At 33.8% G+C, this 27,061-nt stretch overlaps 1 protein-coding gene and 1 long non-coding RNA gene across 3 annotated transcripts in view; both read left to right on the top strand.

Annotated features, from left to right (window-relative positions):
• The first annotated feature begins 34 nt into the window (after nt 1-34).
• The window catches only part of LOC106166586 (3'-5' exoribonuclease HELZ2), a 56,388-nt gene continuing 29,361 nt past the window's right edge, over nt 35-27,061 (top strand). The window contains exons 1-15 of one of the 2 annotated variants that reach the window (XM_086998331.1): nt 35-316; nt 1,060-1,358; nt 13,142-13,251; nt 14,316-14,347; nt 14,541-14,589; nt 15,047-15,253; nt 15,545-15,587; nt 16,423-16,535; nt 16,809-17,009; nt 17,513-17,567; nt 18,623-18,798; nt 19,488-19,607; nt 19,948-19,987; nt 20,403-20,473; nt 21,036-21,213. In XM_086998331.1, coding sequence (XP_086854457.1) covers nt 1,097-1,358; nt 13,142-13,251; nt 14,316-14,347; nt 14,541-14,589; nt 15,047-15,253; nt 15,545-15,587; nt 16,423-16,535; nt 16,809-17,009; nt 17,513-17,567; nt 18,623-18,798; nt 19,488-19,607; nt 19,948-19,987; nt 20,403-20,473; nt 21,036-21,213 — 1,657 coding nt within the window. In that variant the 5' untranslated portion in view covers nt 35-316; nt 1,060-1,096. The remainder of the gene's footprint in view (nt 317-1,059; nt 1,359-13,141; nt 13,252-14,315; nt 14,348-14,540; nt 14,590-15,046; nt 15,254-15,544; nt 15,588-16,422; nt 16,536-16,808; nt 17,010-17,512; nt 17,568-18,622; nt 18,799-19,487; nt 19,608-19,947; nt 19,988-20,402; nt 20,474-21,035; nt 21,214-27,061) is intronic. The other variant, XM_086998332.1, reaches the window with a different exon arrangement.
• Nucleotides 21,225-25,411, top strand: LOC147759119 (uncharacterized). The gene is made up of 2 exons (XR_015331581.1): nt 21,225-23,709; nt 24,404-25,411. It is a non-coding gene; the product is annotated as an uncharacterized LOC147759119 (long non-coding RNA).

The following is a 27,061-nucleotide window of genomic DNA, read 5'->3' on the forward strand; positions in this document are numbered from 1 at the left end:
CCCCGAACCAGGCAACCCTAGGCCCAGCGGTGTATCCCAACCAAGATGATAAACTTTTCCAGTTCAAAAAGTTTTTATTGAATTCATGTATTTGAATACAACGAAAAAATAGGAGTTTTGAACGTCTTTTTATAAAACCTCATTGCTAACATCATAACTAACGTTTTGACGTGTGCCGTGAAAAAAAAATTCCCAACTTTCGTTTTGAACAATAGAATTACTTCCGCAAAGACAAATACCGGTGCACTCAGTGTGTCTTCAATTTACTAAATTTTGCAACCAAAGGAGACTTATTTTATAACAGATTTGACTCGAGGTAAGCTGATATTTATATAGTTTCAGCTTTGAATAGATAAAAACTTAGAAATGTGGTAGAAACTTCCCAATTTTTGATATGTATAAAATTTCGCGGAAGAAGATGCCAAGTTCATGATTTTTTTTATAATACTAGATTGAAATTTGGCAAATAGATAGCCACATATCTGAGTATAGATTAACCGTTTGATTTATTAAGCTATACAATGAAAGGAAAATATATTGGTGGCCCCGATTTCTATTTTTAAAAGTTGTCTTATAAAATATGAAGGGAATCGAAATTAGTACAGTTCAAAACTTGATCTTTGACAAGGAATCATGAGCACATTTGTTTCACCCAGGCAATCGTGTGTTTGTGCAGAATTAAAGAGAAGGAAAATATTTAAAACTTACCAAAGTTAAATTTGAATAATCTGTCATCTATTAATATAAGTTAATTATATAAATTATATTTTATAATAGTATATACTAGTATACTTAGCTAGTATGTTAGAATTTGAATGTTAGTCTGCCATGGCTGAATATTTTATCCAGTTGTTTGAAATAGTAGTTATGATGGACATTTTTCTGCCACAGTTTTACTATTTGTTTATTTAAACACTTTTTTTTAGTTTCTGATCATGTTACATGTACATGTAGCCTGTATCTTATAATCTGAAACAGCACAGTTAAGGAAGAACAAGTCCACGATTTTTTTCTTTAAATAATTGAAATGTTAAAAAAGAAAAGTATATTGTGTTACAGATAGATTTGTGGTGTGCAACTTTCACATTGAAAGATAATGGGAATCTCAGTTGAGGCATGGAGGCTGAGAATAGGTTGTTTTACACACTCTTCCTCGGCCAGCAGTGAAGATGACCCTCACAGAAACAGCCACCGGAAACGAAAGTGTAGAACCACAAATCATGATTGTGTAGCCAAGGTCTTGCCTGTTGAACAAAATGAGGAGTTGCCCAGTGCCCTAGGGGCTAAAAGATTGAAAACAGCCTCTCCTAGAAAATCCTTTGCACAGCAGTTATGCGCTTATATTCCAAATCTCAGAGGTAATGGAGGCAATTCACAGACTTGCTTTAAAAATCAGTTTTATTTATTTATCTGTTTTCAGTAATTGATTAATTTTTGTATTTATTTTATTTGTTTATTTATTTTTGAGGGAGGGACAGGGATAAGAGTTCTGCTCCAGAGTTGTTTCAAACTCTTACCTTTAAACTTTTTTTAAGGGATAACAACTATTCATTTTGGCCAAAAAATGAATGTTCTTGGGGTAAACAACAATTTTCCCATACTTATCAATGGTTAATGAATCCATTTCTACATTCAAATTTAGTCCCTATTTTTTTTTTCAAAAAAGTTTTTTTTTTTGCAATAATCTCTTAAGAGATTATTACAGAGTACAGCCATCTGTGGAGGTCACATGGTTGGATGACAAGCACAGATTTCAGAATAATTGTTTAAACTGCCATTTTTTGTTGTGAAATTGAATATATTATATTTTTATGAGTTTTTTACAATGTTTTATTGTGAAGTATAGATCTCATACGAAGAGTTGTTATCCCTTTAACTTAGAGCTTACAATTTTTAGAGCCATATCTCTCTTTCTCTCTCTCCCTCTCTCTCTCTTATGTGACTATATTAAATGATTAAGACTATTTTACTGCTAAAATGCGATCCAAAGACAGTCTGCGCCAAAAACTTTTTAGACTACTAGCCCTTCGGGCTAGCAGACTCTCAAACTTTACTAGCCCAAACCAAAAATCACTAGCCCAATTTAAATAATTCATTTAAAAAGTTTAAGCAGATGTTGTAAAGAGTTGTGGTACCATACTGTACTTTCTTGAAAACCTTATTATAGAAGTAGAGCAAGTGAATAACAAAGTCAATCAGGTTAATTTTCAGTTGATGGGGTGGTAAAATTGATTTAAAATATAATTAATTATTTAATATTGAAAAAATTCCCTTTTTTAGTATGTAATACTGAAAAAAGTTACCCTTACTTTTCATATTTTTATAATACCTTTCTTTCCATTTTTATATGCAATCAAATTTTTTTTTTTAAATTCCTATTCTTTTTATTGACAATGGCTCTTTTCCGACAATTTATTTCCAATAACATCAGTACATAATGCCACTTCTAATTTAAAATACATAGGTACTGTGAAGGTAATTAAACAAACGTCTTGCAATTTTTTTGGTTACAATTCTTTTGGTTATACAACTGTAAAAACAACTTTTCAAGTGTGGAGGGGTAGCCATGGCATAAACCCAACTATGCCACATTGTCAAGAATAGTTCATAGGGTATTTATGTCACATGTAACTGCCAGGGTCTTATTGTTTTTAAAAGGCAATAAGCAAAGGAAAATGTATTGACTCGTGGATATTAAAATTATAAATAAAAATTATAAACAAAAAAGGAAATAGAATACTACACCCCTCAGTCTGCTAAGTGGTCCTAACCCAAATGTTCTATGAGATAATGCATACATTACACTTGCTTCGGAGACAGTGTTGTTTTGACAAAACCTGTTGCTAGTACCAAGGAATTCCGGTCTGATCCAGTAACTTGATTGACAGCAATTTGTAGTCATGACAACGAACTGGTCAAATAAGAAGATGCCGACAAGCTGATCAGACAGACTGCTGCTATAAATAACTACAGTGAAGTTATTTATAGCAACTAATCAATATTCAGTAGTTAGAGCTAGGTGTGAGAGGCATATCATACTATCTAGAAACGTCAAATTAGAGGCAGGGACAAAGAAGACTGGCGACTTATATTTTTGAAATCTTACTGAGTGTTACAATAGGCTCAAAATTTCAACTAGCCCGTTCGGGCTAGTGCTTTGTAAAATTTCAACTTTTTTACTAGCCCGGTGCCACTTTAGGTAGGCAATTGCCTCGGGCTAGTGCCTAACGTCGCAGACTGCAAAGATTTTACTTGTCCTTAGAAATTTAGGTTCAACATAATAAGCAATTCATGTACTTAGAATGCTTTAAAAATCCTGTGCTTCATTCTTTTAATATCTCCCTCCCTCTCCTTTTTTTTTACTATATTTTTTTCACTCTTGTGCACTTGTTTCAGGGTCTCCAGAGAATGTCATCCATAAAATTAAATAAATAGACATGAATGTACCCATATGGACTTTTTATGTACAGACACAGATGTGTCTGTACATATAGCCATCACCTGCGTCTGTCGTCGCCGTCGCCGTCGTCGCCGTGCACTTTTACCGATAACACGATAAGTGGAAAACTGTTTTTCATTTCAGCTTGAAACTTACAGAATTGATAAATATTTATAATACACAGGTCAAGTTCGAAAATCAGCATGATCGGGTCACTTGTAGGGAAGTTATGTTGTTTTTTCACTTTTTTCAGCATACATGCAGCACCGATAACACGATAAGTGGAAAACCATTTTACTTTTTGGCTTGAAACTTACAGAACCTATGAATATTCATGATACGCAGGTCGAGTTCGAAAATCAGCATGATCGGGCCATATTTGTGGAAGTTATACTATTTTTTCATTTTTTTTCAGCATAAATGCAACACCAATAACACGATAAGTTAAAAACCGTTTTACCTTTTGGCTTGAAACTTACAGAACCGATGAATATTCATAATATGCAGGTCAAGTTCGAAAATCAGCATGATCGGGCCATATTTGTGGAAGTTATGCTATTTTTTCATTTTTTTTCAGCATAAATGCAACACCAATAACACGATAAGTTAACAAGGCAGCAAAGCTGTCAAATGTACAGACAAAAAACAGAAAATAAAGATGCAAAATAGGTCATTTTGTCAATTTTGATGCAATAATAAATAATGCTTATAATAGCACTGTCAGTCAACACTGAATTTTAATCATGCACAACAGGTAAAATGGTCAATAACATGAGCGGACCCAGAGATATTTTCTGACAGTATTCCAAAGTATCTATTTTGATCCATCCTCCATTTTGATGGTCTTCCAACAGAAGAAAAAATAGATACCAGGCAATATAAACTTAATAACCTGACTGTCTTCCGGAAGTCCCAGAAGATGGTCTCAATCTACCCTTTCAATAAGATTACAGTTTCAGGACCATGAGAGTTCAAATTCACATGATGTAAGTCTTAATATTTGAAAAATGATGACAGTGCATAAAATAATATTACATAAGTAACATAATGTTTAAAGACATAAAAAACAATACAACTGCTTATGTGGAAAAACAGAAATGTCAGAGTCTCAGGCGGATGAGAGTTTAAAGTCACAAATGCAAGTGTTTGAGAAAAAATTATAAAGGAAAACAACAAAACTAGAAAAGCAACACGAGAGTGCAGACCTCTGCCAAGGTAGCAATTGTTGATTATTATTGATTTTTGTCCTCTTTGGCCCACTTCTGACAGTTCCTGAAAATTTCAGCAAAATCGGTCCATAACTTTTTGAGTTATGTTGATGACAAACAGGGGTGAAAATATAACCTCCTTGGCAGAGGTAAATATAATTCCAATGAAGCTGCTATTCAAACTTTTAATCTTTCAGTTTGATATATATATATATATATATATAAAACTTATTTGCAATATTAAACAAAATTTACCTGCATAATTATCACTGCTTCCTTATTATTAATCTAGCAGAGAGCTTAACCTATGGGAGTTTACAGGGAAATATCAACAAGTGTGCTTTATGTAATCTCAAATCACAAGTGTGCTTTATGTAGCCTATCAATTAGGCAAATTACTTTATAACTGAAATTAGCGAAGTGATACCCAAGGGAAATTTATAGACTGACCCTCTCAAAGGTCTTTCAGGCCCATAAGTCACAACTTAAGAAGAGCACAAAACAATAATGCACAAAATAGGAGACTACCACTTCTGATGCAATAATACATTATGTTTAACTGCACAGTCAACATCAAATTTTAATTTTGCACAACAGGTAACACCGATGAGAGTAAAAGCATAAGGCTTCAGGCCCATCAGAGTTCAAGTTTATACTTAGAAAGTGCCAGAATGAGAAAAATGAAATTTCACACAAAATTGCATTAAATTCAATAATAAATGATAACCCAACTGACCTGGCTTTCTAATTTGAACTGCATGCCAATCCTAAAAATCATACTCTTAAGTTAAATATAATAATAAATAACACAGTTTTCTTTTCATAATGTTTGCAGTAGCAGTGCAAAAAGATTATTGTCAATTTTGATGTAACATTACATAATAAATTATAGAATAATTATCACCAATTTTTGATTATTGACTATAAATAGCATGAACATGTAGAAAATTTGATTACCATCCGGCTTCATGTCCATGGGAGCTCCGAGTCCCACAATGAATATGCCAAAAAGATAATGAATATTTCACTAAAATGAATAACTTCCAGAAAAAGAAGCCCATTAGACTGCTTTTCCAACTTGGGCTGCATTTTAGTCCTGTGTTTCTTTTTTGAAAGTTTGACAATCATAACGAACACGGTTTTCCCATCATGGTCATCATGGCAGATGTGGATGATTGAATCTGACAAACTGCAATGATATGAGTTTATTTCCGTTTTGGACACTTGATTACACAATACATGATAACAAGTTTACCATCATTTTTACATAATCAACTAACAATGTTGTAAAGATGCAGGAAATATCAAACACACACTTTTACGTATCTTATTAGTTCAATAATGAGACTGTTAACATGCCTAAGAATTGAATCTGAGGAAATTTGAAAAAACAGTACAACTTCTAAAATAATGGCCCGATAACACTGATTTTCGAACTCAACCTGCATTTTTGTAAGATTGACCACTCCTGTGAGTATAATGACAATTGGCTAAGCTGTTTTTCTTATATTGTGTTATTAATGTTGCATATATGTTGAAAAAAGTGAAAAAACAGCATAAAAAAATTAAAAGAAAATGTAAAATAAAACATAACAAAAAATACCAATAAAGCTGCTATTCAAACTTTTAATCTAGCTGTACAATTACTAACATGATATGAATAACCCTATTGAGTTTGAGAATAATAAGGCACTGTTATTCATCTTTAGCATTAATGTAAGCGTTACACAAATTTTTTTTTTTTTTGTAAACTTATTTTCCATATTAAATAACATTTACCTGCATAATAATCATCGATTCCTAATTATGTGACACAGTTAAGAAAGCTAAACCGATGGGACTTTACAATGAAATCTCAATGTGTGTTTATGTAATCTCATTTAATATCCACTTGAAAATTAATTAAGCAAATTATTTTATAACCCTGAAATAACTTGAAAATCAATTAAGCAAATTATTTTATAACCCTGAATTAACTGCCTACTATCCATATACATTTATTGCACCAAATAGCACTGTACTGCATTGCTTTCAAAACAGAAAACAATTACGATGGTTTTCCAACACAAGCTGCACTTCACTCTTTTCAGTAAGGTTGATTATCATAAGTAACATGGTTTTCCCTTAATCGCTATCCTGGCAGCAGTGTCCAAAATGGGGTTTTCTTTAACTTTCATGCAATATAACATAATACTTAACAGCATAATGACCATCAAATTTTTTATAAAAAAATAAAAGTATCATGGATATTCATGGAAAGGTCTCCAAGGACATGGAAGTTAGGGTCACACTTTCAAAATGCCAAAATGTTAACAAGAGATAACTGTACTGAAATGATTTTCTTTCCATTTTCAACACCTTTTTAACATAAAACCATCATCAATTAACTGTCATTTTTAAATGATCAACTAGGAAAATTGTTGACATAGGAAAAATATCAATAGAACAATTTATAATGTCCAATTAGCTCCATTTGGAGATTCTGAACATAGTGAATGATTGAATCTGACGAACTGCAATGATGAGTTCCTTTCCATTTTTGATACTTTATTACACAATGCAGGATAATAGGTTTACCGTCATTTTTATATAATCAACTAACAATATTGTTAAGAAGCAGAAAATGTTAAAACAACACTTTAACATATCCAATTAGTACCGTTATGAGACTGTTAACATGCTTAAGAATTAAATCTGAAGAAAAACCACTTATATACAAAAAGGCTAATAACTTCATCAAAACTTAACTGATCAAGCTTATTTTCAAACTTGATCTGTATACTGGTCAGATTGATCACTCCTGTGAGTTGCAAGACAAAAGGCTGATTGGTTTTCCTTAAAATGCGTTATCAGTGTTGCATGTATGCTGAATAAAGGGAAAAAAACAGCATTACTTTTGTAAAAATAGTCCAATCATGCCAATTTTCAAACTTGACCTGCATATAATAAATATTCACCAGTTCTGTAAATTTCAATCCAAGGAAAGGAAAAACATTTTTACACTTATCATGTTATCGGTGTTATAAAAGTGCTGAAAAAATTGAAAAAAAAAAAAAAAAAAAAAAAAACAGGATAACTTCCATAAAAATTGTCCGATCTTGCTGATTTTCAAACTTGACCTGCGTATTATGAATATTCATTAGTTCTGTAAGTTTCAAGCCAAATGAAAAAACAGTTTTCCACTTATTGTGTTATCAGTGCTGCATATATGCTGAAAAAAGTGAAAAAAGAGCATAAATTCCCTAACAATAATCGAATCATGCTGATTTTCGAACTTGACTTGCGTATTATGAATATCTATCAGTTCTACAAGTTTCAAGCCAAAAGGTAAATTGGTTTTCCACTTATGGTGTTATCGGTGCTGCATATATGCTGAAAAATAGTGAAAAAACAGCATAAATTCCCTAAAAATGACCCAATCATGCTGATTTTCGAACTTGACCTGTGTATTATGAATATTAATCAGTTTTGTAAGTTTCAAGCCAAAAGGTAGGATGGTTTTCCACTTATCGTGTTATCGGGGTTGCATATATGCTGAAAAAAGTGAAAAAACAGCATAAATTCCCTAAAAATGACCCGATCATGCTGATTTTCGAACTTGACCTGCGTATTATGAATATTCATCAGTTCTGTAACTTTCAAGCCAAAAGGTAAAATGGTTTTTCACTTATCGTGTTATCGGTGCTGCATATATGCTGAAAAAAGTGAAAAAACAGCATAAATTCCCTAAAAGTGACCCGATCATGCTGATTTTCGAACTTGACCTGCGTATTATGAATATTCATCAGTTCTGTAAGTTTCATACCAAAAGGTAAAATGGTTTTCCACTTATCGTGTTATCAGTGCTGCATATATGCTGAAAAAAGTGAAAAAACAGCATAAATTCCCTAAAAGTGACCCGATCATGCTGATTTTCGAACTTGACCTGCGTATTATGAATATTCATCAGTTCTGTAAGTTTCATACCAAAAGAAAAAACAGTTTTCCATTTATCGTGTTATCGGTAAAAGTGCACGGCGACGGCGACGACGGCGACAGCGACGACGGCGACGGCGACGACAGACGCAGATGATGGCTATATGTACAGACACATCTGTGTCTGTACATAAAAACCGTTTTACCTTTTGGCTTGAAACTTACAGAACCGATGAATATTCATAATACGCAGGTCAACTTCGAAAATCAGCATATTTGTGGAAGTTATGCTATTTTTTCATTTTTTTCAGCATAAATGCAACACCGATAACACGATAAGCGAAAAATCGTTTTACTTTTTGGCTTATAAGTTATTGAAATGATGAATATTCATAATACGCAGGTCAAGTTTGAAAATCAGCCTGATCGGGCCATTTTTATGGAAGTTATGCTGTTTTTTTCACTATTTCAGCATATGTGCAACACCGATAACACATTTCAAGGAAAATCAATTGGCCAATCGTCTTGAAATTCACAGGGGTGATCAGATTTACTAAAATACAGATGAGGTTCGAAAATAAGCTTGATCGGTTCAATTTTGGTGAAATTGTGCCTTTTATTGTATATAAGTCTTTTTTCTCGGATTTAATTCTTAGGCATGTTAACAATCTCATTTGTGAACTAATTAGTAATGTAAAGGTGTTCTTTTGACATTTTCTGCATCTTAACAATATTGTTAGTTGATTATATAAAAATGATGGTAAACCTGTTATTGTGCATTGCGTAATCAAGTGTCAAAAATAGAAATAAACTCATATCTTTACAGTTTGTCAGATTCAATCATTCACCATGTTCAGAATCTCAGAATGGAACAAATTGGACATTTAAAATTGTTCTATTGATATTTTTCCTATGTCAACAACTTTCTTAGTTGATCATTTAAAAACGACAGTAAATTGATTATTTTGATATATATGTAAAAAAAGTGTTGAAAGTGGAAAGAAATTCATTTCAGTACAGTTATCTCTTGTGTACATTTTGGCATTTTGAAGTTGTGACTCTAAACTTCCATGGCCCTGAAGACCTTTCCATATCAAATTTTCTGAATATCCATGATACTTTTATTTTATTATTAAAAATTGATGGTCATTATGCTGTTAAGCATTATGTAATATTGCATCAAAATTGAAGACAACCCCATTTTAGACAATGCCTCCATAGTGACCATTTAAGGAAAACCAAGTCACTTACTCTTCTCAAACTTACAGAAATATAACATAGCACTAAATTATAGCTTCAGTTGGAAAACCTGTTATATCGGTTAACTTTCTTGGAAATTATATAGTTTTTTGTTACAATTAAAATTTTCACATATGGACATTTTCAAGGTGTAACTTAGTCTTTGAACTTCCATTGGCTTGAATACCATTCCTAGTTGTATCTTTTGAATAGCTATGATACATTTACTTTATTATTAAAAAATTGATGGCCATTGTGCTGTTAAGCATTATGTTAAATTGCATAAAAGATGAAAAAAAACCTTTTTTGGACATCGCTGCTGGGATGACCATTAAGGAAAAACCATTTTACTTATGATATTCTAACTTACTGAAAAGTTTCATAGGACTGAAGTGTAGCTTGTGTTGGAAATCAGTGTGATTGTTTTCTGTTTTGGAAGCAATGCAGCTCTATGGAGTGCTATATGGGGCTACTGTTTATGGATGGTGGTAATTGTCCCTTGGGATAATCACTAGCTAAATTCAGAGCTATAAAATTACTTGCCTAATTGATTTTCAAGTGCCCATTAAATAAGATTACATAAAACACACGTTGAGATTTCCCATTCAAGTCCTATAGGTTAAGCTCTCTTAACTGTGTCACATAATTAGGAATTGGTGATAATTATGCAGGTAAATGTTGTTTAATATTGCAAATAAGTTTACAAAAGAAAAAAAATTGTGTAATGCCAACATTAATGCTATAGATGAATAACAGTGCCTTATTATCCTCAAACACATTGGGATTATTCATATCATGTTAATACAGCAAGATTAAAAGTTTGAATAGCAGCTTTATTGGATTTTTTTTTTTTTTTTGTGTTTTCTTTTTAATTTTTTTCTAAACACTGGCATTTTCAACTCCCATCCACCTGAAGCTCTTCAGATTTTCTGTATTTCCACATAAGCAGTTGCATAGGTTTTTATGTCTTTAAACATTATTTATTATTTTATGCACTGTCAACATTTTTCAAATATTGGGATTTTCATTATGTGAATTTGAACTCTCATGGTCCAGAAACTATAATCTTATTGCGGGGTGGATTGAGGCCGTCTTCTGGGTCTTTCAGATGCCGGTCAGATTTTAAAGTTTACATTGACTGGTATCAATTTTTTTCTGTTGGAAGACCATCAAAAGTGTAGGATGGATCAACAAAGATACTTTGGAATACTGTCAGAAAATATCTCTGGATCTGCTCCTGTTATTGACCATGTTACCTGTTGTGCATGATTAAAAATCAGTGTTAACTGACTGTGTTATTATAAGCATTATTTATTATTGCATCAAAATAGAGTGTTTTCCACGAAATCGGGTGCATGCGCAGTTTGCGCCATTTTGTGCGGGACTGTTTCTCAGGGGGCTAGAGTAGAAGGGGCCTTCATCATGGACGGCTGTCACGATGTAAAGTAGATCTCCCACTCTTTGCATTTATCGGTAATGGGTAGTCATGACAACTGCTGTATGTATAACTGCAGCCACCGTAGAGGTAGCAAAGACAATGTTTGTAGTTTTTTAGTATTTCCAAAGGATAGACGTTCGACATTGCTATGGATTAGTGCTGCTGGTCGTGCGAACATTTCATTGAAAGATATAACTGTCAACTTCAAAGTCTGTGGCTGTCACTTCCAATCCGGTAAGCCAAACAGGAAAGATAGTATGTCTATTGATGCAGTACCATCAGCTGATTTTCCAAAGTCACGCAATACGGCTAACAGTATTTCAAGTGCGACATGGGTCGAAGCGGCAGAGAGTAGGACTAGAAAAATTATATTGAAGAAGCTAATCACAGCAAATTTACTTTCTTTCATCGTTTTATTTAGAAAAGTAAAACTGCGTACAAAAATATTATCACAAAGATATATTTGATTTGTTCACTTCTGAGCTGTTGCATGTCCAAGTTTGCAAATAAATTACTGTACTAGTAAATGCACTAGCATTGTGCCATCTTCCAATTAAAATTAATCTAAAAAAGCTGCACATTAACACCTGAGTAAAATAAAACCAACCTACACGGGAAATGTTAATTTAAAGCACCATCATCTGAGACGGAAGTTATAATTAAAAACATTACTATATCACAATGTAGTTAAATATCCATTGCACTGCTAAATACATAAAATATATACAAATTGTACTTAAATCCTGCATCAACTGTTCAATAAAATAAAAATCTAGTCTAAAAAGGTGAAAGTTCACTCCTGAGAACCATTTCCATTCTACTGTATTCCGATAAAACCTATATAATAGCACCATCTAATACAACCATATTTTAAAACCTTTGCTTTATCACAGTGTTTTTTAATATCTATATCCATGTTAAATACACAAAAGAAAAAATATTTCCAAAAAAAGAAAAAGGACTATTATCATGCAAGGATTATGATAACAGCATGAAAATAAAACGCTAAAGATTTTCACAACCAAAGATCACAATGCAGAATAATATTGCACATATTCTCAGTTTGGTATTAAATGCATGTATAGAATAAAGCTTGAATTTTTGAATGAAAAAAAAAATGAAAAAAAAAAGTTCAATAGAAGCGTACACCAACTTTGTCAAAATGAATGTCTTGTAAAAACTGGTCAGTTTAGGAACTACAGATGCCCAATGAACAGCATCAAACATAACAGATTCAATGAAGAGATCCTTCTCTGTGCACAAAACAAAATCATACTCATGAATGTTATACACAGCCATTTGACCCTGGACTTGAGTGGAGTAGCTATGTTTCTGATTCAAATATGGCCTGTTGTTTTCGTCTAGCTTTAAACATGACAGTTTTCTGGTGACACAGAGTGGTCTACTAAAGCTGTTGTGTAGATTTTCTGCACATATCCATCTTGAAAAAACCGTTAAGCTTTCAGACTTTTGAATGCCCGCACAAATTTCTTATCGTATGTCCTATCCTTGCTGTCTATGAGATACGTTTTCAGTTCTTTCTTGGAAAAGTCATCAGGTACGTCTGTTAAATTTCTATTCCAAGTACTCGCATGAATGTGTTTTCTAAAAAATGCAGGTGTTATCATGTTACAAATCCTTGAAAATTCAGATCGAAACGAGCACTCGTCGATATGGCGTCCGTCATGTACACTCCACACTTGCCCCTTGAAACTCCAAATCCCGCAAAATCTTGTGTTCTCACGGAAAATTTAGCGGAAGTCACGTGACCGTGGAAAACACTGTATTGACAAAATGACCTATTTTGCATCTTTATTTTCTGTTTTTTGTCTGTACATTTGACAGCTTTGCTGCCTTGTTTGTTCTGTTTTTCACATTATTAAAAAAATTTTGATGTTAAAGGGTACCTGTCAGCCGGCCTGAGACTGCTGTTGTTAATAGGACTACTGTTGCTAGTGGCAGGAGATGTGGAGGCCAATCCAGGACCCATTACAACACCTGGTTCTGAACAGGTTTGTGGGAATGTAAATTAGTAATTAAGCTGCATTCACAGCAGCTGACTAACTAGTCCGAAGATCAAGTATGGTGACCCACTTTAAAGTTTGCCATCTAGTAATCTCCTTAACTGAATAGATTCCCATTGGGGATTACGCAACAAGTATTTAAGTGAGGCGGCCATATTTATTCCACCGACTACATAGTCCACTGTTGTGAATGAGGCCTTAGAGCACATTCAGAACAGTGAACTAACAGCTAGGTCCACAGATCAGATATGGTGACCCACTAAAAAGCTTGCCACTAACTTCTCGATTAGACATTGAATAGATTCCCTACTGGGATTATGCAACAAGCATTCAAGTGGATCGGCCTCATTTGATCCACAGATCTGTTAGGGCCATTCAGAAGTATGATGGCTGATGATCTGAGTACTAACTGATCTGTCGACTAAATATGGCCAACCCGACTACAAAAGCAATGCCGCTGATTCCTGATGGTTTCCCCACCTCCACACACGCCATTAAACGTATCAAATCTCGGCTCCAAGGTTTAATTGCTAGGCCCCTGCAGTGATGGCACATGTGGATACAGGGAGACCAACATGGAATTAGCAGCATTGCTTTTGAAGTGGGGTCTCCCATATTTAGTCGGTGAATCAGTTACTGGTAGTACTTTGATCATCTTTTCTGAATGGCCCTTTAATTTGCTTTTTTTAATAATAATAATAATAATAATAATAATAATAATAATAATAATAATGAGTTCTTAGATGTAACCATCTTAAAATTACTTTTGGTTCATTGATTGATGATATCAATATTTTAATAAAATGATTTCATATAAAAAATTGTATTTTTATTTATTTATTTTATTTATTTATTTTTTCTTTGATTTAATGCTTTATATATCTAACATATTGTGGTAAAAATTGTTATTTGCAAGATTTTGATTTTCATTGATTTTCTTGTTTCTTATTTTTTGAGTTCATGTAATTTTTCTATAGTCTTATAGTAGAGTTATGATTTAAATTTTGTTAAAATGTGTTTTTAAAGATTTTTTTATTATTTTATTAATAAAGAACAATGGGAAAGATCCTGCCAAAGAAGAACTGTAAGTTAAAATGATTTTTACAATTTCTAACACCTCTGTTATTTCAATAATGTTTATACACAAATTTTTGTCTAAAAGTGTACATAAGGATAAGAATCCAGCTTGCTTTTTAAACAGAGTTTCCTTAGAAGTGCCTTGCAAAGATTCTAGGTTTCATATTTTGTAAAACTCATTTTAAAATTAACATTTTCAGGCAAGCTCAGTCCATATCTTCAGAACAACTACAAGCTCATGACGAAGAAGTAAGTAGAGAATATCAGAAAAGACATGGAAATTGGTATTTACTACTTTACCTTAAATCACATTTAGAACAGAAGACTAACAGATCTGTGGATCAAATATGGCCGACCCACTTGAATGCTTGTTGTGTTATCCCTGCAGGAAATCTGTTCAGTGTCTAATTGAGAATTAAGCGGTGAGCTTTGAATTGGGTCGCCATATTTGATCCATGGATCTGTTAGTGAGCTGTTCTGAATGGGCTCCTGTATGTACTGAGTAAAAACATACAGCCAACCAGCTCTTTGGGCTACTAGTGTTTTTCCAACCACTGTCCCACAGAACAAATGGTGGACATTAAAGAACACATTTTTAAGAAAAATGACCCCCCCCTCCCTTTAATTTTACTTGAGCCCATTTGTAGTCTGAGGTCTGAGGTCTTGGGTATTTTGTTCTTATAGATTTGATTTTTTTTCTTTGCAGATTGCCAAATATGAGGAGGAGGTTATGGTGTATTTGGAGCGTGGCAAAGAACCATTTAAAAGAGGGGAATTTGATGTTGCTGCAGAGCATCTAAGCAGAGCACTGGAATATGTGGAGAAATTCCACCTGCAGAAAGGCACTTGTATCACCCCCCATCAACTGCTGGTTGATGTTTATTTCAATCGCTGTTTTTGTTATCAGATGATGGTATGTTTCTGAGAGATTTTTATATTCATATATGTTTTTGGTCGTCTTTGAAATTGTCTGTAGTGTGTAATTGTGTCTGTCTGTCTAGATGTCTGTCTGTCTGCCTGTCTGTAATTATGCAATTTACATGCTTAATGCATGCCCACACTTGCATTTAAAGGTTTAATCAGTGGTTTGAAAAGATTATTTAAAATATTTTTTTTATTCACCCAAGTCTATTGAACCATCTGTTTTGTGGCTATTGCAATAAAATGATTTTGATACCAATTGCATTTCTTTTTTATCTTCCAGGGTGAGGGCCATTATCTAATGGCATTGAAAGACCTGCACAAAGGTAAATTTGTTAATTTTTTCAAAATTTCTCTCTCCATTGGTTGCACATGGGGGAATTGATATAAATTTGGAACAGTTTGTTGTCAACTTTCAAATAAATAGAATTGATAGGTATATTTTTTCATGGAAGCAGCAAATATTGTTCTTGTCTTGGCTGTCACTTACATTAACTACAATAAAAACTTGAACATTTCTAAAGTTGGTCTTGAAAATTTTGTTGAAAGACATTTCTCAAAGTTTTTCACTTTGAAAATACAGTAAAACTTGAAAATAGGCCTCTCGATTCTTTTGAATAGTTCATCACCTAATAAAGCCATGTCAGATTAATGCATTCAAAATATTAATTAATATTTAAATGACGAAATTTTGAAGTTTTTACTGCAATGGGCCGACCTGGCTGAATTGTCGGTTAAACCACAGGGTGTAAAATATTTAACTGAATCAATTCTTTCATGTGACATGATTTTTTAGGTTTCTTTTGAAATTTTATGGAAACAAAATATAGTTCAACACTGTTTTAAACGGCTTTGGAGGAACAGTGGATTGCAAGAGGCCTGATATATGTTTGCGTAAAGGTCTACAGGATCAAATTTGTATATTGTAAATTTTTACTGCAGCATGAAACCCAGGATCAGTACCAATAAATATACTATATGATTTAATTGATTTAATATTTATTGATAATGAATGATCATTTCAAAGTAATTAAAGTATAAATAAGTCAGGAAGATATGAAATCAAGAGGGTAGCATATAATAGATAAATCATAATCATCTGACTTCTACATCTATATGCTTGACAAGAGCATTACATTAAGCCAGTATGTTTTTTTTCAGCCATTGTGTACTGCAGTGAAATTACTATGATAATTGATGAATTCCGTGTTCGAGGGGATATACTATTAAGCATGATCAACAGACAAATTAGGGTTGACAATGACAGAAATCAGGTATAGTGTACCTTAACTTTTTCAGATGCATAAATTTAGAATTAAAATTTGCAGACTAGCTGTTTGCATTATTTGTGGTACTTCTTCTTTATAGAATAGAAGTATTAATAGGTAGCCTGCTTTTCAGTTTTGTTGCTACCACTCCATAGGAATGTCCTTGATTCTGAGGTCTTACAATAGTGTTAAAATGCAATCAAAGTTATGATATTTAATTGTCTATGATAGAAACCAGAAATAAATGCTTACAAAATATATGCCTTTTTGTGTGTGTAGGTGGAGGAAGCAAAAAGAGTTATCGATGTCATGAAAAAAGATGGCATCATTGGGTTCAACAAACAAGAATACATGAAAGCCTTAGCAATATATGGTAATACATGCAAACTGGCTAACCTCTTGCGTAACTGGAGAGATAAAGATGCAGACGTGATTCTGGCCGATGTGCAAGTGAGGTTTGCAGAAGCATTGTTCACGTGGGTGAGTATTCAGAAAATTGGTAACTGTATAGGTGAAACCATTTAACCATCTCAATTAAAAGTTTTGACCTACAGAAAGAAAGGCAGAAACCAGCATTTGAAACGTGCTCCAAAGCTTAAGAATGTACTGTCATAGACTGTAAAGATGATAAAAACTCACTCTTTTGAAATCCACTCAAATACTGACATTAAAATTAAATTTTCAAGTCTTTTATAGACCAGTTGTTTTTAAATGGTTGCTTTACATCTTAATCAGTTGATAAATTTTATTGTTCTTTCTATGTGGAATGCCCTAAATGGCTTTAAATGAGGCTATTGGCATTCCCTGGCATCATGTCAGACTAAAAATGGAGCTAGAGTAAGGTGGAGTAAAATGTTTTAGTGATAAAGGTGAAAGCTATATGTGCCACAAATGGGGCATCATAAAACAATACAAAAGGATATAAAACCAGTACCATTCACTGTTAAAATTGATAGCTTTAATTGTTATATTTTTCATTTCAGATCACTGTTTTTAAGCTTGATCTTCAGCGTATGGTGTCACTGAAATGCCAGGAATGTAAGGACGTTATGTTTTCAATTAAATGACTTTCTTATACATTGACATATTTTTATTTACGATAAAAAAGTGTTACCTCCCTATCCCATTTCTAATAATTCCTTAAGTCTTGTCACATCAAGTCCTACTTCTTAGTGATACAGCTGTACTGGTGAGTTTTAATAGGTAGGAACATGAAATTAATATACTGCAGGGGATTCCCTTTCAAATCTTCTGTACAATTTTTATGGATATTCATTTATTGGCCATATTGAATGTGATTACTCCATTTTTAAAAACAAATTTTATGTAAAAGTCGAGATAATAAATATCTCTTATCTGTCTTATCTAGGATCTTCATGCCAAAATCCACATAATTTTGAATAAAGTGCAGTTTTCTTTTTCTCACGAACCAGTTCTGGACCCATCCCTGCACATTGATGGGATGTTTTATACCATTTATAATTAGAAAATTAAGTTCTGAATTACTGGGCAGTCATTTTGAATAGCATCTGCCTTTCTAACGTTCACATTAAACATACAGTACTGCACAGAATCAGGAATTGCTTCCTTTTCACTTCATGACACAAGAAAACTGTGGTATATGAATGGAAGCTTTCTGTTGTGCATGATCTATATGCTTACTATGAAAGTGAATTTTCATGGTTTCTTGATAGGATGATAAAACAATAATTAATATTCTTTACTTGGGGACTATTTAGTAAATAACATGACTGTTTAAAAGATAACATTTCGGTCCATCAGCTATGAATCTTGGTCATGTGCACATTTTCAAGGTCTAACTGGGGAAGGATCAGCTTTGTAGGGCAATTAAAATATGACTTTGGGACATTTTCATACATGGGTAGGATGCCTTTAAGTAAGTTCCCAGTATCTCATAACAGACTGGAACAGCTAGTTCACTAAGATGTCATGCTCAGTGTGACAAGTCCTTCAGGTTAACAAGTTTTGCTACTTTATGTAGACTGACTTTATTCATCAACAGTATGCTTGAACTGAAATTTGAGAGGCAAGATGTGTCGATGTCCAGTTCTTAGAATTTTAAATGTTTTCAGGCCTAGACCTGACAGAAGATGTGAATCAGTCAGAATTGGTCAACAAAATAAGGATGAAAGCCCATTTCTACAGGGCACAATGCTTTTGCAAGTCTAAGATGTTTAAAGAAGCCAAAGAAGCTATAGATACAGCTTTGCAGCTAGCCAAAGAAGTCAGTGATTTAGAAAATTTAAAGGTAAAAATGCATGGCCTAGCAACCCTTAAAGAATATCAGGCCTGCTGCAAATTTGCAATAAAATGTTCTTGTAAACTCCTGCAAACTTGTTGCTGCAAACTTTTCAGTGGTACACAGCATGAGGTTTTCCACTAAAAATTTCTTCTTAATAACAAATTTTTGTATGGTAATCAATATTTTTATTAAAATAACCACATTAGATCCCCTTTTCTTGACTACATGCAGGAAAAACAAAATGTCTTGAACCCATGCTTATGTGATGGTTTTTCAAAATCCACCAGCCATTTGGGCTCGGTTTTTGCTAGAGACCATGATTTAAAACTGTCAGTTTGGTTGATGGGAGGTAAAATTTGACAGGATGGGGTAATTTTGATTTTTTTGTGACATTAAAATCTCTGTCATTATCTGTTAAATATTATCAAAAAGTTTTTAATGTCCTTGAAGTACATTAAAAAATCTTCCTCTTTGACAATTTAAAACTGTTACCTTTTGCATTTGATGAACTAGTCAGATTTTTATGTAAAGCTTAGTAGTTTATTATTTTCTTTCTTAATGCAATGTTGCATTTTATATAATATGGATATAGAGTAAAATATTCATTAATGGCCGTTGCATGTTTTACAGTAAATGATGGGTGATCCTCCATAACTTGAAGAGATCTTTTAATTCAAATACTTCTTAACATCCAGGAAATGGATATCTTTGAACTGAGAAAACTCTGCACTCAAGAAATTGAAGCCATTAGCAACTCGCAGACTGCAGTGAATGAGGAATGGTTGGCTGGCACAAACATTGTGGAGGGGATCAGGGTAAGTCATCATACTTTGGTAGTTTCTCTACTTTTTATGATCACACACTGTTTTCTGTCTGTACATTTGACAGCTATGCTGCCTTGTTATTTCGAAATGAACAGTTTGACAATTAAATATGTATTAATATGTTAATAGATAAAAGACCTTTGTTTAGAATTAAAGGAATATAATAGCTTTTTGACAATTTGAAGTTTTTAGTTAAATTTTGCACAAAGTCAGTTGTTGGTAAATTTTGGATAATTTTGTCAACATTGCATGATTTAGATGATTAATACAAGCTGTGTTTGAAGTTACTGTTTTAGATGTGATGTTTTATCCTTTTTCCTTGTTTTTTAAGTCAAAGAGGCACCAAGAAAAAATACTTAAGCATCACCAAGGTAAGATATAAGTATTGCAAAGGTATCATTGGTGTAGAAAATTGAGTCAGTTTTCAAAACGTAATGACAGAAGATAAAACAAAGATTGCAGATTACATGTAAATGCAAGGAATTTTTGAAAAGACCCAGCTTTAGGGTTCTGGTTGTGGGCGACATTTTAAAAATCCTAGCCTTCTGTTTGATATTCCCTAAAATAGAAAACTACACTGCTAGTCAGCCCATGATACTAACCCCATGGCAATTACTAGTTAAATCGTAACCTGTCCTGTAAAGTTTTGTCAGTTTGTTCAGTTATGTACTGATGACTATTTTTCTTCTTAGTACTTATCTTCTTGTATATTTTTCGGTGACATATCTGATGGTTTACAGTCCTTTTTTTTAGTGTAAGTGCATTTTTTCTGTTTTGTACTTGTAGAATCGAAGACCCTAAAAGTAAAGAAGATCAAGTACAAGCAAGTACCCAGAAAGCCAGAAGCAGGGAGACAAGTATGGACCAGAACAATGTCTTTTCACTTATCTTTAAATATATGTCCATTTAGGATAAGCATATACTTACCTTCGTCTAAAATTCCTTATTTACTGCCTTACATGCATTCTTTTTGGTGATAAATAAATCTTCACTATTCAGTGACTAAATTAATTAACATTTACACATATGTCATTTTACAGATGACATCATAATTGCAATTTTGGGGTAAAAATCGAAATATCGGTTACTCAAATTTTTCTTTTACCTGAGCACCCACGATCACTGTTTTAACACCAATTTAATGACACTTTTAATGCTCCAAAACCCTGCCAGCGAATTTTTCTTGGAAGTCGTAGTTCAGATTTTATCGTTGATTTAGCAAAATAATGCCTTTTTTAAAAAAGATCTATAATTAAGGGCTCATAACTCCATAACAAAAACATTTAAACCAAAAAGCTGCACAGGATTGTAGCTGATACACTAGTTAACTGTCTATCTGACTGATAAATAGAAAGATACTGTCACCAAGAAAATGGTGGGGAGTTCAAATTCTCATAGAGTATTTTTTTTCTGGCTCAGCAACTGAAAACAGCATCTGCACCTGCACCAGTGAAAGCAAAAGAAGGCAATTTACCTCAGAGAACTGATGAAACGAAGATGATCAGCAAATTGGATAAGCTCACAGATACATCTATTCCTGATGATAGAAAGAAGAGCGATGCACCATTAGAGTACAAACTGACCACGAGAGGAAGTGGTGTGTATTCTCAGGATATTATTTGAGTTTTTTACATTCTGTTATTGTACCACCAGCGTAGGGGCTGGCGGTACACATGGTTTTACACCCCATTCCCATAGATTTTTAGATTGTTCTATCCCTGTGGAGTCTCACTAGATTACTGTCAGCTTGGCCGGCTTAAGCGTCTGTCCCGCCTACTAAAAGCTGTAAGGGGGTAATTAACTATGGTGCTCGCTCATCTGTCTGCAATTTAGCGTGAACCCCCAGGGAGTTGGGTCGATCTAAATTTTAATCCCTGGATCGATTTAAATCTCTGGAAATACACCCTTAGTCCTTAGGAATTATGGGAAAAATTTCTACAGACGGCTGACTGAAAGTCATATTTGGAGATTTTAAATATGCCCTTAAATTTGACCTTTGACCTTTATTTCAAGGTCAAACGGGCCAAAATTTTCAAAAAAATGAAATTTTTTACGAAAAAAATTATTTCCGCTGATATTCAGAAACTACACAGACCTAACCAATAGTGTTATTGGAAAGTGTTACCCTTAGGGTCATCTTTCATCTCCGTGAATTTGGGGTCAATCGGTGCATTTTCACGGGAGTAGCGGCCATAAGATATCGAAACTGAAAACTGTCTCTAATTCAGGAACCGTTAATGCAAGAGACCCATTCTTTTTTTGCATTTTGTAGAGCATGTAAAGCCCAACACTCGGGGTGGTCTCTGTTTTTTTGTATCCCATATGGTTTTCGAGTTATGCTGTATCAAAAAGTACATTATGGTGGTGAAAGCAAAATGTGCAGTATGGTAATGTATAATAAATTTTGAACACCGGGAAAATAAAACATAAGGATTGGCAAGGCAGACAACTTCTGGTCTAAAATGACATTATTTCATGAAATTTGAGCATCTGGAACTTCTGAGCACCTCCCATTTAAAGAATTTCAACCAAAATGACCTTTTCTTTATTTTAATTAAAAGGACACAAAAGAGGATTTTCGCGCCAAAATTGATTTATCCTGATTTATCCCAAGGTTAACACTACTTTTCCGCGATTAACCAACCTTTAATCTATCATTCCCGGCACTCGCCATCGCTCTGTAACATTTTTGGAAAATACAATAAAAAGAAAACCTCCGCTTAAGCGGAGGTTTACCAACAACCACCTCCATTTTCATAATTGAGCTCTCTAGACTTCCGGATCTCGCGAGATTCTCGTATTGCGACCTAGTTAAAACCAGTTCAAGCTGCCGGGAAAGGACAACGTGAAACAGGAGGCTCAGTTATGCTGGGAGTCCTTCGAAGAAGCGAAGACAGATAACAAAAAGAAAAAAGAAACAACCTTTACAAAAAACATGCGTAAAACAGTGTATCAGCAAATGTACGACAGGCAAACAATAAACACCGGCGAGGAAGAAGGCAGATGAAAACCTGCTTGGGTGGCCATGGATACGAAGAATGGCCTGGCCGCGAAGTATTTTCTGGATTTGTGAGTACCATTTACAATAATCTTTGAGATAAGACACCAGTGAAAATATTTATTAAGCACAGAGATTTATGTTTATTTACGTGTGTTCGTTGTATATCTTAACGATTGTCAGGCTCGTCTGTCAAAATATGCCATGAAATTGTAACTAATATGAGTGGTATCGATGACAGAAATTGCAAGTGTTGCTCATATGTCGACTCTGACAGGGTTTGGGTTAGTTTATAGAGCAAAGAAAGTTTAAATAAAAACGGACATGGTGGGAGATACTAGTCTCATTACATATACATTACAATGACCAGGGCGAATTTTTGACTTACCGAGGGCACATTTCTTGTGCCTCTAACATCTAGGCATACCACAGTAATTAAGACATATGACAAAGATGCTATTTCTTTAGGCATCTAAATCCCAAAATGAATGTGCAGAAGCTGTTATTGTATCTAAGTTTAACCCAATGTTAAATGGCATGTCAACTATAAGTGAAAATAAATAGTAGTATTTTGATTTTATATTTTAAAGACAATTTGTCTCCTTTTTACATTAAAAATAAATAAATCAGAAAGGGGATATTGCATGTTTATGTTTGGTACATCTCTCTAATGTATTAAATAGTCCAGAGTAATAATTTAGATCATACAATTTTAACTTCCAACCAGTATTTCGGAGATTAAACCAATATGAAGTGATCAAGAAATTTCAAAATTAAGTTGTAGTTAATACTAGTGCAGTTGAAGATGACAGTCTAGATAATTTAAGGTGATCATATTGAGAAAAATGGCATTTATACTTATTTCAGTTGAGTTTTATACTTATTTCAGTTATGTTTTTACATAATTTTTCTCAAACTCGATTATCTTATTTTATGTACTGTTGCTTTTTTTTTTTTGGTTGCAGTATCAAGGTAACTTTTTCCTATGGTATGCCTGAACTGGAAGAAGTGCAGATGGAAGAGGAGGAAGATGCTGAAGAAGAGGGAATTAAAGGATCCTGATGATCCAACATGGGACTAAAACATGTCTTTAGAGTAAGCAGAATTTTAATAAGCTGATATTCACTCCTCATATATTAGGCATATAGGTGCATGATTTCTCTTTTATCAATTTTTTTTCCAAATTGGCGACACATAATGTAAACATAATGCAAGACTCTATTTCCTCCATCAACTGAAACGAGCTAAGCTTTACCAAAGTATTGTGCACTCAATTCTACAATATGCCTGCCCTGTGTGGCATCCAGGACTAACTATAGAGCAATGCAAACTCTAAGAGACTGACCAAACTCGTGCTTTGAAGATTATTTTCCCTGACCTATACTATGATGAAACCCTGAACCTGGCATATGTGTACTTTAGATAAACGAAGAGATCTGTGCAAAACTTTCTTTTACAAAATAACTGAATCCTCTGACAAACTGAATCACATCTTTATTGACCAATCCAATCGTCTTTTAAGATCAAACAAAGTGCCACAATTTAAGACCGACAGATTCTGATGCTCTTTTATTCCGTATGCACTTTTAAATTTCCAATAGTATTATGTTGTCTTTTATCCTAAGTACAATAATTTTAAAGTTCAATTAGCAGTCTTTTAACTCAGTTTTATTCAAGCAAATATTCACTTTATTTTCATTATAATTTTCTTAACACTATGTACAACTCAACCCACTGGGTTGCAATCTTAATAAATTATTATTATTATTATTTTGATTTGCTTTTTTAGACCTAAAGGTTATGAGCAACTGCCAGTATGAAGTCCTGAAGAAGAGTTTTTTACATGGAAGAGGAACTCCATGGCTCTCCACCAAAAAAAGATGAACTTTTCGTGAGGGTCCAAAGCGGGGACGAGTTGGATAGTGAGAGACTTTTCCTGACTTTCGAGTGCTGCTTACAGGATATATTCAGTGAACTCATCTTGCCAATGTGACAAAGCATAATCTGCTGACTTCAAACCATCTAGCACTTACATGTATGCTATAATGCAGACAGATTGGAAATCAAGGTGGTCTTTCCTCCCAAACCTAAGTCATATGCCTGATATTGAGAATAAACCATTTTGGTCCAGCATTTACTTCTTAAATGACATCAAATGTATTATGGAATATGGTACTGGTGGCATATTGTGATTTCAACTTGATTTTAAACCAGTGTGTTGTTAGATTTTGTAAGATCACCAGTTGCAGTTTTGTGACTTTGTTACAGCATAAAATTCTGTATTTGGCAAATGACTGCATGTCATTTCTTTTAAGACCTACAAAAATGGTTTGAGTGAACACTTGTGCCTGTATTCAATTCTCCACTCAGCCATTATTTAGAATTCATGCAGGGAAGCTATGCCTGTATTTTTTAAAGAAATATTTTTACCTTTCTATTTATTCCCTGCACATCTTGGAAAAGTATGTGTGAATATCTTACTGATGAAACAATTTATGTTTGTGTAAGTTGGGTTGGTCCTTTCTTATGACACATCCCTTTGCATGGAGACAGCTCACATGAGTCAATACACTGACAGAGAGGGGGATAATTTGTTGATCTGCAATCCTCATGGGTCTGCATGTACATCAGACTCTTAACATGATAGCCTGGCTATTAATAAGTCTCTCTCAAAAATGTTATCATACTATAATGTGTACTGCACAATGTGAAAGTTTGTGAATGCTTGAATAGAAGGCTTATTTATGAAGATGGCATTAATGAGTATGAAAATAATTATGCATTCTAGCTTACAGAATCTGTGTATGTCTTATTCATTACATGTGACAGGTAATAATGAAGATGATTTGGCCAAATTCTAAACTTATGTAGCAAACTTTGTTTATTCTTGTATTTTTGCCAAATATAAATAAAAGATGTTTCAATATTTAAACTTTTATTTCATTCATAATCTCTACCCAGTTAATGCTTCATTGATACTGCAGCTTATGCTTTGTACATAACAATATGTTAATTAATAATAACAGTTGGATAGTACATGTTAATTTACTAAAGGGCTAGTTCTTAGAAAAACATGTTCGACATTAAAATATATTCTAAAAAAGTTTTCAAGTATTGCATTAGAATTGAATCCTTGGATGTATTTGACAAATTATAAAATTATTGAAGAGTTGACAATGCACAGATAATAAAGGCCTTGAGGCTCTCGCTGATCTCAGTCTTGTCACTTTAAATACATGTACATGGGCATTATAATATAAAACTGTTCACTCGGTTTTGGTAAAAGGTGGTGGATCATGTGGTCATCGCTGCAAATTTTGCATCCGCGGACCCCCCCCCCCCCCCTTTCAAATAATCCCATGTTATACTGCTAAAATTATTAACATACCTGATCTCTTCACTCTTGCTTGAAGGGGTGTATCAACCAATTCCTCCTCTGAAAGGCTAAAAAATCATTCCTTATAATCATATTCATTGACAATATTATTAAATTTACAAATAAGCTAACGTAGTTACGTGCCGTACAAAGAACACCCTCTAACCCCACTAGTACTCGAGTTACATCGTATATCTCATGGGATTCCCCTGCGAGAATATGGTGTGAGGTTAGTCTGTAAGTACTGGTAGATGACCACATTGAGCAGAAAAGGGTATTCCTCCTGCTTTACAGAACTATACACCTCAGGGGTAAAGTGCACTATCTCGCTTTATGTAACTAGTAGTACGTACCCAGTGCGAGTGATTTGGCTGCGAGTGCGTTACCCGAGGAAACGTTAATTATTAGCAGTTATCTACGCTTTTTAACTTCCTCTGCCAGACATTTTGATTTCCACTGCCATCTTCCCATTTTAAAGTACTTTTGGTAAATATAACTCGCTTACCTGCAAAGATTCGGTGAGCAATTCCTCTTCTCCTTCACGTCCACGCTCACCTTCGAAACGACATGCTGTCTGCATTGTTTACATCTCGTATCTGAGTCGAGAAGCCGCGTTATTTCAAACTGTGTCAAGATGGCTGACGCCCGGGGTTCGAAAGTGGACGGTGAATATGATTCTTTTTTTCGATATTGATTAAGGCCATTTACCTGCCATTTTATACTTTACCCATAGCAATTGTTCTCAGATAAGTTAAAAAAGAAGCAATCCATGCACTAAAAAGGCGTTTTTAATCCTATTTTTTGTCCCTTTAATTATTTCTGTAGGAAATTTATGGCACATTATTGTAACTCCAAAATCATAACATTTAGTCCCTTTTATCTTCAAAACTGGCAGAGATAGGTCCATAGTTATTATTGAAGTTGAATAGGAAGTTATAATCTGGCAATCTAAATGTGACCTTGAAATTGACATTTGACCTACTTTTCATCATGAATTGAACTTTGCAAATTTTGGTTCCCTTTTGTCTCCAAAACTGGCAGAGATAGGTCCATAGTTGCTATTGAACTTGA

Source organism: Lingula anatina, unplaced genomic scaffold (genome assembly GCF_051362555.1).
Source record: "Lingula anatina isolate TDL-2025a unplaced genomic scaffold, LinAna3.0 unanchor82, whole genome shotgun sequence".
NCBI classification, from domain to species: Eukaryota; Metazoa; Brachiopoda; class Lingulata; order Lingulida; family Lingulidae; genus Lingula; species Lingula anatina.